The 10,140-nt window shown below is 58.1% G+C and overlaps 1 protein-coding gene across 1 annotated transcript; it reads left to right on the top strand.

Annotated features, from left to right (window-relative positions):
* Positions 1 to 1,605: 1,605 nt before the first annotated feature.
* LOC119108533 (WD repeat-containing protein 36) lies at positions 1,606 to 9,407 on the top strand. The gene is made up of 2 exons (XM_037232117.1): positions 1,606 to 1,775; positions 8,983 to 9,407. The coding sequence occupies exons 1-2, from the start codon at positions 1,617 to 1,619 to the stop codon at positions 9,133 to 9,135; spliced, it is 312 nt and encodes a 103-aa protein (XP_037088012.1). The 5' UTR covers positions 1,606 to 1,616; the 3' UTR covers positions 9,136 to 9,407.
* Positions 9,408 to 10,140: the final 733 nt, after the last annotated feature.

The following is a 10,140-nucleotide window of genomic DNA, read 5'->3' as shown; positions in this document are numbered from 1 at the left end:
TGGCGGGCTGAGCTGTGACACGCCAGAGCGCCGCCGGAGATGGTGGGCTGAGCTGTGACACACTAGAACGCCGCCGGGGATGGTGGGCTGAGCTGCGACACGCCAGAGTGCCGCCGGGGATGGTGGGCTGAGCTGTGACACACCAGAGCGCCGCCGGGGATGGCGGGCTGGGCTGCGACACGCCAGAGCGCCGCCGGAGATGGTGGGCTGAGCTGTGACACACTAGAACGCCGCCGGGGATGGTGGGCTGAGCTGCGACACGCCAGAGTGCCGCCGGGGATGGTGGGCTGAGCTGTGACACACAGAGCGCCGCCGGGGATGGCGGGCTGGGCTGCGGGCTGAGCTGCGACACGCCAGAGTGCCGCCGGGGATGGCGGGCTGAGCTGTGACATACCAGAGCGCCGCGGGATGGCGGGCTGAGCTGCGGGCTGAGCTGTGACACACTAGAGCGCCGCTGGGGGTGGCGGGCTGAGCTGTGACACACTAGAGCGCCGCTGGGGGTGGCGGGCTGAGCTGTGACACGCCAGAGCGCCGTCGGGGATGGCCGTGCTGAGCTGTGACACACTAGAGCGCCGCTGGGGATAGCGGGCTGAGCTGTGGCACAACTAGAGCGCCGCCGGGGGATGGCGGGCTTAGCTGTGACACACTGGAGCGCCGCCGTCGACGCGGCAGCCGACTTCTTGCGATGCTCGAATATGTTGTGACAGCTAAACGGCGTGTTGTGCCATGCCCTGTGTGTAAACCGCAGGAGGAGCGGTCCCGTGGTCGACTGTGGGCGTGTTTGGCCTGCGGATTCTCTCGCAGAATGACCCGGAATGTTGGAAAATTCCCCGAAGCGGCGTTTCGCCTTTGCAGCAGAGAGAAATATTTCAGATGATTAATCGGGTCGTGTGAGATCCCGAATGATTTTCAGAGTGTGTTCAGTATGGATATTTATTTTCGTCATGCCCAGCGATGACCGTTGGCCAGGTTGCGGCTATGTATGACGCCGTGTCAGACAAAACTGGGTGTTAATTGTATAGCCCCTGAACCCAAATAGAAAACTCCGTGGATGGTTACATGGGCACTATATGACCGCGCAGTCGAAGCACCCTGAAACCTCAATTACTACTACTACTACTCCCTGAATGGTTATCGGGCGGGGAATTATTGGTTGATCAGTTTTCACCAGTTGAACGCGGCCGGTCGCGATCAATTTGGCATGCCGCGTAATGTGGTATGCTGGTTGTATATCATATATAAATTTCCCAAACTTGCGTGAGATCTGCGCCATAAATGATCCCCATATCCCGCGCAAGCCCTACCAGTGTCAACTATGCTTCATGCATGAGCTGTGTGCGTTGCAGGGGCTTATTGGCGCGTCACGTCACGCGTCACGCGCGATACTGCGTGAGTCATTATCGATCGGGATTTGGCCGCCGGCCTGCGCCCTGCGCAGCTGACCCGTGCTGGTGACAACTGCTCATCCTCACATCAATCATCCCAACGCCTCCTGTGTGACGTGGCTGCGCTGGATGCCCGTACTGTCCGTGAGACGTCCCATCGGCTTCGGCCGAGGAGTGACGGCGCCGTCGTCTCCGCCGCCAGACGACGCCGTCATGGACCTGCTGAAAGGCATGAGCCCTTGGCAGCTGGACTCGGAGCTGCGGCAGCTGGCGCCGGCGCCGGGCGGCTCTACCAAGCTGCTCCGGCTGTTCCTGGTCACAGTGCAGCGTCAGCTGGACACAGCGAGGGACTTCGAGCTGGCGCAGGCATACCTCGGCCTCTTCCTCAAGGTGAGGCGGAAACGGGGCCACGGCCTGGCTCAGAAGCTCGAGCAGGGGGACTGGCGTGGGCCAAGGTCGGCATATCTCAGGGTGGGGCAGGAGTTGAGGCCAGACCTGGGTCAGACGCAGGAGCTGGATCAGAGGCGAGGTCAGAACAGGAATGTGGTAGGTGCTGTCCAGGACTTTCATAGGCCTATTTCGGCTCTTCCTCAAGGTGACACAGGGGCTGGTGGTGAACGCTGTGACGGAGGCTGGGACTGGAGCTGTTGTGAGGTCTAAAATGCAACACCTTTTCTCCCGTCCAACAAAACGGTTGAAGGAATCCCGTCCAAACGTCACGCAATCCTCCAGTAGAGGAAGCTGAACCCAGACGAGCCCGACCCTCTGGTTGTGGATTATAATGTGGCCGCCCGACGAGGCTCCTTAAACATGGCAGACTTTACTAGCTCGAACCGTACTTGAATCTAAACGCATGCTGCGCACCTGTAGCCTGCAAGACGGAGGTGGCTGAATGTGCAGGAAGAGCATACCAGGTACTACGGGCACGTGATCCACCGAATATCGGCGTGCGGGAAGTGCGCAGTTGGATCGCCCCCGGCCCCGGCCCCTCCTTCGTTCGCCCTCAGGAACAGAGCGATGCGAGGGGACCGGGCCGCCGAGAAAAAGGCAAGAAAAGGCAAACGTGCTCGCCCCAATAACGAGACGGTCGCCAGTCCATGGCACGCGAGAACAGGCTTTGAACGCGGGCGACTTTCGGGGCCGCGACGCTTGCGACCGCACGAGACGTTTGTACGCCTACCATATGCATGCATGGAAGTCTCATCAACCAGGGGACCATGACATATGCTGGGAAGACTTGACGGTAGACGGCCAAGCGACGTATCTTTAACGACGGAGCTACTACGTGAGTAAACTCACGGTCGGACGGAAATCAACGCCAAGTGGGACATAGACCAGCAGAGCATGCCAATCGACCAGACCACTTCTAGTTGTTACAATCATCCTGACAAGATCGAGAAAACCGAAGAGGAGAGGACGAGGGTGGCTGGCTACAAGACAGCAAAGTGGACCGAGTTTCGCCACTCCGTGGATGAGCTCATCGGCAAATGGCCCAAGACGCCGGGCAGCTGTCCGTCAGATGGACAGGATGTTCAAAAACACCAGCACGAAGGCCGTTCGACCGACCATGTGAGCACCCGACACCTTTCTTGGGCGAGCAATACGATCAATCTCTCAAGCGCTGTGTCGAAGTCTTGAGAGAAGCAGCAGCCCCGTACCACCCGGCAGCCGACGTCAAAGCCTGCCGAGATGCCGTAGCAGAGGCCGACACCAGTTCAGAAGGGACAAACGGCCGTCCTGCGCCTGTGGGCGCGGAGTGCTGCCCATCCACTGACATGTGGGCTCTGTTTAGAACGCTGGGTGGGAGGAGCCCTCGGCCAGACCATCGGAACCACTCGCGAAGAACCTCCGGCCAATCCATCGGAGCCACTCACGCGACCGTTGGTCGCCTCCCAACCACCGCCATCAATCATCTCTTGTAAGGAAAGAGCAGGTTTTCTGCGTCCAGAAAACGTCGAAGTGAACCGAATCGCCAAGAGCAAAACTACTTGCAAAGCAGGCTTGAGGCACGCCCTGCGCCAGCTTTGTGCCTCCGCTGCAACGGCAACGACGCGTGCACGCACGCACGCACGCACGCACGCACGCACGCACGCACGCACGCACGCACGCACGCACGCACGCACACACGCACGCACGCACGCACGTACGCACGCACGTACGCACGAGGGGCGGAGCGGGACCGGAACTGTGACAGCACATGCTCAAACCGCACTCCCAGGGCAGTGGGAGTCGTACCGGCCGTCGCCGCCGGCCGTGCTGCCCATTTCGGGTGACAGCTGTGCTTGACCCGGGCGACCCCTCGCTGGCACGCAGGTAACCACGGGGTCGGCTCTCGGGTCGCCCGGCGGCCAGCAGGGCCCAAACCGCGTCAGAGTAAGTCACGATCGAACTGTATCTGCCCAGAATGGAACTTTGATTGGGCGCTCGTGGACGGTTATTCGTCAAGGGAACTCACCCGTGCCACGCTCGTCTCGAAGCGGCGTGCGCGCGTCGCGGAGCTAGCGTCTGCAGACGTTGGTATGAACAACGATAGGGAACTCGCAGGTATAGTGCGTTTTTCACGATTTGACAGGTATTTTATTGGAGGCTCACACTGACACCGAATGAACCTTTGGGGGACGGCAATAGCGAGACTGAATTTATTCCGGTAGACTAAAAGTCATTTTGGTCTACTATACAGACTAGAATAACTTCGGCTGATTGGAATCCTGGAATGCTTTTGTGCCAGCTGGCCATGATACAGCGGGCTGCTCCTGGCTCTCGCATTACTGAACCAACTTAGCCTTGAATCGGGCGTGGGCAGGCGTCGCGTTGTTTGATTCTCGGAACGCACTCTATTGCTGGGGGCCAGGTCCGTGAGGCCAGTGCTGCAACTCATCTCCACGCTCGAAGTTCAGATCAGGAGGACCAATCGGATTCGGCGGGCATGGAAACACGGACGCCAGGCGCCAGCGCCGTGCAGGGTGAGCGCAGGCCTGCGTACCCGATCTTGCTTGACCCGGAAGGGGTCGCGGAATTATCGGCTCTCCAACGCTGAAAGATGCCGTCTGGTTTTGGCCTTAGCGATCCATCACGGCATACGCTTACCGCTGCACGCGATGCGCGCATGATGAACGTCCGCCGCTATGTTGATTGGAAAACCTGCTCACGTGACGACGGTCGTTTTGATGTCCGTTGCGCGTCGCGTACACGACAAATCGCTCTCCCGCCCGCGAAATGTGCGGTTGCCACCACTACCCTGGCGTTGTTGTGGTGCATGGTCACTTGCTTAGCTGAAGAAACCGCACCCTGGCGGTGCGTCCGCCGGCGGCTCTGCGACCGAACGCGGCGCGTTTGGGCTCGCTCCCCCCCCCCCCCCCCAGCCGCCGCGAACCCGGCAGATCACCGCGGTAAGAATAACCATGATCAGATCATGACACGGCTCTCTCAGCCAGCCGGGCTGATGGCAGCCTTCCCCTGGGACCTCCGGCAGGCGGGGACGGCCCTGGCTTCGGCTGCGGCGGCGACCTGAGAGTCACCACAGAACGGCCCAACGGCCCAAGTCGAACCGGCCCGAATGATGACCGTGATATGGGCCCTGCTTGACAGCCGAACCTGTTTGGAGGCCATTTCATTGCACTCAGAGGCCGTGGCCTGGAACAGATGGGGGGTAGTGGGGGTCCCGACCGCGACCCTCGTGTGCGTTGTTTATCACGTTTGATTTATGGGCTGGTTTCGGGCTTATGAAATTCATATGGGAGTTTCATAAATTTCTGCGCCGCGGAGGTGCCGCGGATGCAAAGTCGCCGTGTTATCCAACCATCCATTGCTGTCGGTTTTCGATATAGGCGGCACCGGCGGCGGAGGAAGAGCGGCAGAGAAACTACCAAACGCAAAGTCTTCGTCTAGACGAAGTCGGGAGTGAAGGGATTCTCACCACTTGGATAGCCAGCCAACTGGCGTATTTTTGGCCACAATTCGGTACACGTTTTGTAAGCTGTGTCAGTGCGGCAATCACGGATCGAAACCGGCTGTTAGGTTTACGGAGCTTCCGGAACGCGTCTGCTCGTGTCATGCAAGGTGTCTCGGACAGGGTACCATAGACGCAAGAATGTTTGGGGAAGGATAAACCATAGGCCACCCACTTGCTGAAAGTTTTATGTTAACTCTATGTAAGACTGGTGGCAAGCAATGCCTGGGCAAGATTGGCTGAAAAGGCGTGTTTCATTCACCCGCCTTCTTTGTATGTATTCCCTCGCTCTTGCAGAGCAGTGAAGGAAATACCGTCTTCCAGGGAGGAGTGGTTGAGATTGGTCGTGCGCCCTGAGGACGAGTGGTCCAGTCTGATGGCTTACTTCCGGAGATCCGGTAATCCCTCCCGTGGTCCACAGTATGAACTGTCTGTGACCTGGAGCCGTTATATCCGCTCATTGAGAAATTTACCCGCAATGAACCAGGCCCAAACGGCCCTCACCGGAGGTACAACGTTTAGTTGTAGCTGGTCCGAAAGCCTCGTGGGCACTCGTGCAAGACGTATGTGCTCTCCTGTGCAGCTTAAGGTCCCTTGCACGTGAAGACATTCCGCTCCCACCCCGTCCGGTCGTAGAGCCGGCGCCGCTGCGGTGTGGGGCCCGGTCCGGCACGGGTGCATCGTCGCAGTCCCCGCCTGCGCAGGCGCTTCGATAATAGCCGTGCCGTGTTGACCTTGTTTGAACAGCGTGTCGGTCGTATGGGAACGGCAGCAGCCGTGGTGGTGCCCCCCCCCCCCCCCCCCAGCTTATCGCCCCGTGGAGCCCGGACACCCAGCTGTAGTCAACGATACGGCGGCCTCTGACGCTGAGGGAACCTGAACTTGTCCAGATGTTGGGCAAGGCAGGATGAGGCCGGGTTTTGCCGCGAGCATCCGTGATATTCGAAGATGTTGCGTTGGGCAGGCGATAGGTGATGACATGGTCCCGCCTTGGAAACAGCTAGGATACAATGGTACGGTTATCTAGGATGGTACAACATTACCGATGTGGAGAGTTGGGTGGGCGTGGTGAACCACATCCATGACACATTAAACTCCGATGCATTTCTCAGCAACCGCGGCCCGCCCAGAAGCCGACTTGTGTGTCGCCAGCATCAGCCGAACAGCCAAATGGCTGGCACGGTGATCAGCTGTTGAGTCCCAATCAGCCGTTACTTGCATAGTATTGCGCATAAAGACGACAGTTATGGCGCGCCGCGGCCAATCGGCCTGGCCGTGGGGCGGATCCGTCACGATCTGTCCATGTGTCGGCGCCATTCCCTGAGAGCGGTTAGCCCGGCGTAATGGGTTTCGAAGTGGGCGGTTGGCGAGGTAAATGTGTCTTTGTTCCTGAGGAAAGTTCTAAGCACTGGCAGTGGCCGCTTTTCTGCAATGTACAGCGGGCGTAAATTTGGCTTCACGGGACTTCCCGACGACTGGGCTATTAAATAGCGATAAGGAACGCCTATGCTCGTGACCTCGCTCAGCGTTATGAAAGGCTTTGTTGACGTAATTCTTGCACATGGGTTAGTGAATTTTGCGGAAGTGACTATTTCACGGTTACATTGCGTGGAGCAAGATGCTTCGCAGCTTTTAACGAAATCCAATCTATATTATTCGCGCGCCAAGTAGCCAAAACTCGGCAAGGTGGCCAGATCATTGAGTTCGTTAGGGTTGTTTGGGAAAGCGTTAATCCCAAATTGGCCCAATTCGATGAAGGAATGAGCAAGTCGGCAGCAGCTCAGGCACGGACTGCAGGACGTTGGCAGTTCAGCCTCGCTGAACACCCCGAGAGATGCCAGATTTCCGCACTTCAGTACCGGCTGTACCTTAATGCTGCCCTGGTCAGACAATGTCCTGAGCTTCGCCGGTCGCTAGATGAAGTCGTGCTGGCAAAGAACGTTAGCGCGAACGTTGGCACTGGCCAAATTTTGCTGTCTTTTGGCCGTTACCGACATATGGCGATACCAACGCACGCTGGTACTGGTGCAGAAGGCAAATAAGAAAAGCTGCATCTCTAGTAATGGCCCTTGTCATTCTCTCTCCATCGAGCCAATCGGAACGAAATGTGTCTACCGAAAAACGGGAATATGGTGTTGTTGCAGCCCTTCCTGACGCCGAAAAATTGTTCCCGGGTAAAAGCTTAACGTAAATATTACGGTGACTCCAGCATCCAGGACTCCGACTTCTGTGGCTCAAACCTCCGTGACTCCGGCCTCCGTGACTGCAACCTCCGTGACTCCAACTGCCGTGACTCCGGACTCCGTGGCTCCGACCTCCGTGACTCCGACTCCCGTGACTCCGACTGCGTGACGGTGCTCTCAGGCGCCGACTCTAGGACTCTGCTGGCAGCGTGGCGCACCGATCCAGCATCTCTCGGATCATGGGGCACCGCAGCCGTTCGACGCAGACCCGCGCGGCGGACGCGCCGCATCGGCCTTGCATTTAAATGTTTGTGATTACGGTGCGTTACGGCGTGCGCGCCGGCACCTCCGCCGCCGGCGAGCACGTCCTGCCAGGGAGTCGTCGTCAAATCACGTCCGATGACGCTCATCCTCCGAGGTTTCGCCGCGCCCTGCATACTAAGTGCCGGTCAGAAGCTTCCGGGCGGCTTTTAATTGATGTCGGAAACGGCACCGGGTCGATCGACGTCCGGAGCGTGAAGGGGGAGGGGGAGGGGGCGGGGGATGTGACAGTTGTGGCGCATGGAGACTGAGCGCCCTGTGCGTTCGTTATTTTTCCGTTAGCGGAGCGAGGGGTTGCTAGTAAGGTGTGAGTTGCGTGGGCCATGACGGCGCGTGAGGTGAGTGAGCTCGATAAGAAGTAGGTGCGAAGAGCACTGACTGGTTGCAGTCGTTACGTCAGCCTTGTGGGAACAGACGAGGATATATGGACTAGGAGTGGACCTGGCGCAGTACATTTTCAGCGAGTTTCGATTGAGATATATCATCTTTTGGAGGTGTCGTGGGAATAAGTCCATAAAGCTATCACAACGAAAGTATGGCGCAACTATGTTCGCTGCAAACGTGGAGATATCGTCTCCGTGTTTATTGTGGGAATACCGCCGGGGGGGGGGGGGGGGGGGGGGCGGCGGCTCAGCAGAGCATGTAGTGCCTTAGGTGTTCACTCCGGCAGAAGGATCGCACGTCGTGTGCTTTATGGTCATTGCTGCATATCTTTTTAAATACAAATACGTGTTCCCTGGTGATGGATTCGAGTGCTTCCAAGGCTTCATGCCTTTGTGCAGTCATGCAGCCAGCCCACCACATTGTCATTACAGTTTATTGTGTTTGTGTGATCGCGGTTTCCATGGACATGTATCCGACACGATTGTGGCGACCGTGGGGCTCAGAATGGCGCATGCTGTTAGTATTTGCCCCTTCCGAGCACGATCTGGCGTGAAGTGATGATGCCCTTCTGAACAGGCCCTGGCGCTGGGCGTCCTCTTTGATCTTCATCTCCTCCCGTGAGAGGGCGGCACCGAGCCGGGTTGCTGACCGGGCACCTCTCTCCCGTTTCAACTGAGACTGCGCTTAGGCGCTTCTTGCCATATCAAGCCCTGGTCTCCCGGCTTCCTCCGCGACCTCTGATCGTCCGCTGTCGTTCCAGCTGCACGGGCCGGCGATCAGCGAGTGCGCCGAGCTGCGCGTCCTGCTGCAGGCGGTGGGCGAGAGCCAGGCGGAGTCGTGGCAGCGGCTGCAGGGCAGCATCAGCGCCACCCTCTGCCTCGTCAGCTTCCTGCGCTCCTCCACGCTCGGCTAATAGCCGCCGCGGCCCTGCCGGCGTGGCCTCGCTCGGTCCGGACCCGCGACCCGAACTGGGCGTGTCCGGCCGTGATGGGCGGGCGACAGGGGACCGAGGAGGCGCTCGTGCCAGCCCGGCTCTCGTGTGCGGTCGGGGCACGACTCGGTGGCGCGGGTTGGTAGGCCGCAGGTGCGCTTGTGTGGGGTATCTCGGACGCTCAAGGACCCCTCTGGGCCCGTGCGCCCGAGCGTGTGATGTGCGATGGAAACGGACGGAAAATACAGACACGCTGGTGGGTATTCGATTTGCGTTGGTCAGTACGCTGGCGGAGCTATGACAGAAACGGACGCGACGGGGTTTTCCGGTGTCGGTGGCGGCACCGAGGTGGGCGCTCTTCACAACGGGCGCGTGTGCCGCTACTAGGAATGCAGTTTTAAGTCGCGATGGCTGATTGATGGGACGTCTCAAGCTAGTTTATGACTGAAGTGAAGACCAAGAACATGGCGCTGTCACGGAGAACGGACCTGTTGCTGACCTACTGCTACACAGATCCCTGCCCATTTGCCTCCACGGTCTGTTATGCCAGGGACAAAAGCTTGCGTCACTGCGCTTCGCGGTAGGGGATGCACGCAAACCCTGGTGATCGGCGCACGCCGCACTGCTCACTTGGGAATAACATCGGTGGTCCATTAAAGGAGGCGCTCCACATTTGTATGATGTTTCGAACTAAAATACTTATCTCGAAGATCGTTCGGTGCAGTTCGCAGTCCTTCTGAAGAGCTAAACCCCTCTAAGTTCTTAGGTACACGCCCATGAGGATGTGCAGAGTACTGTTTCAAGGTCGCACAGGTCTCCACGACCCCATGTAACGTTATTTAAATCCTGCCATTCGGAGCTCACTTATAACTGTTGGTACACTTTTGAGTAGGAAAGTCTGCTCTAGATAACACAATTTCTCTGCTAAGTAAATTTATAATATGTATATATATATACGTATATATATATATATATATATATATATAT

This window comes from Pollicipes pollicipes, unplaced genomic scaffold (genome assembly GCF_011947565.3).
Source record: "Pollicipes pollicipes isolate AB1234 unplaced genomic scaffold, Ppol_2.1 Scaffold_6686;HRSCAF=7923_pilon_pilon_pilon, whole genome shotgun sequence".
In the NCBI taxonomy this organism is placed as follows: Eukaryota; Metazoa; Arthropoda; class Thecostraca; order Pollicipedomorpha; family Pollicipedidae; genus Pollicipes; species Pollicipes pollicipes.
This window is presented reverse-complemented; position numbering and strand designations above follow the sequence as displayed.

Excerpts from the sequence above, each read along its gene's own strand:
- LOC119108533 (XM_037232117.1), top strand. The coding sequence starts at position 1,617 with ATGAGCCCTTGGCAGCTGGACTCGGAGCTGCGGCAGCTGGCGCCGGCG. Across the intron at positions 1,776-8,982 it reads ACCTCGGCCTCTTCCTCAAG|CTGCACGGGCCGGCGATCAG; the intron begins GTGAGGCGGAAA and ends CTGTCGTTCCAG.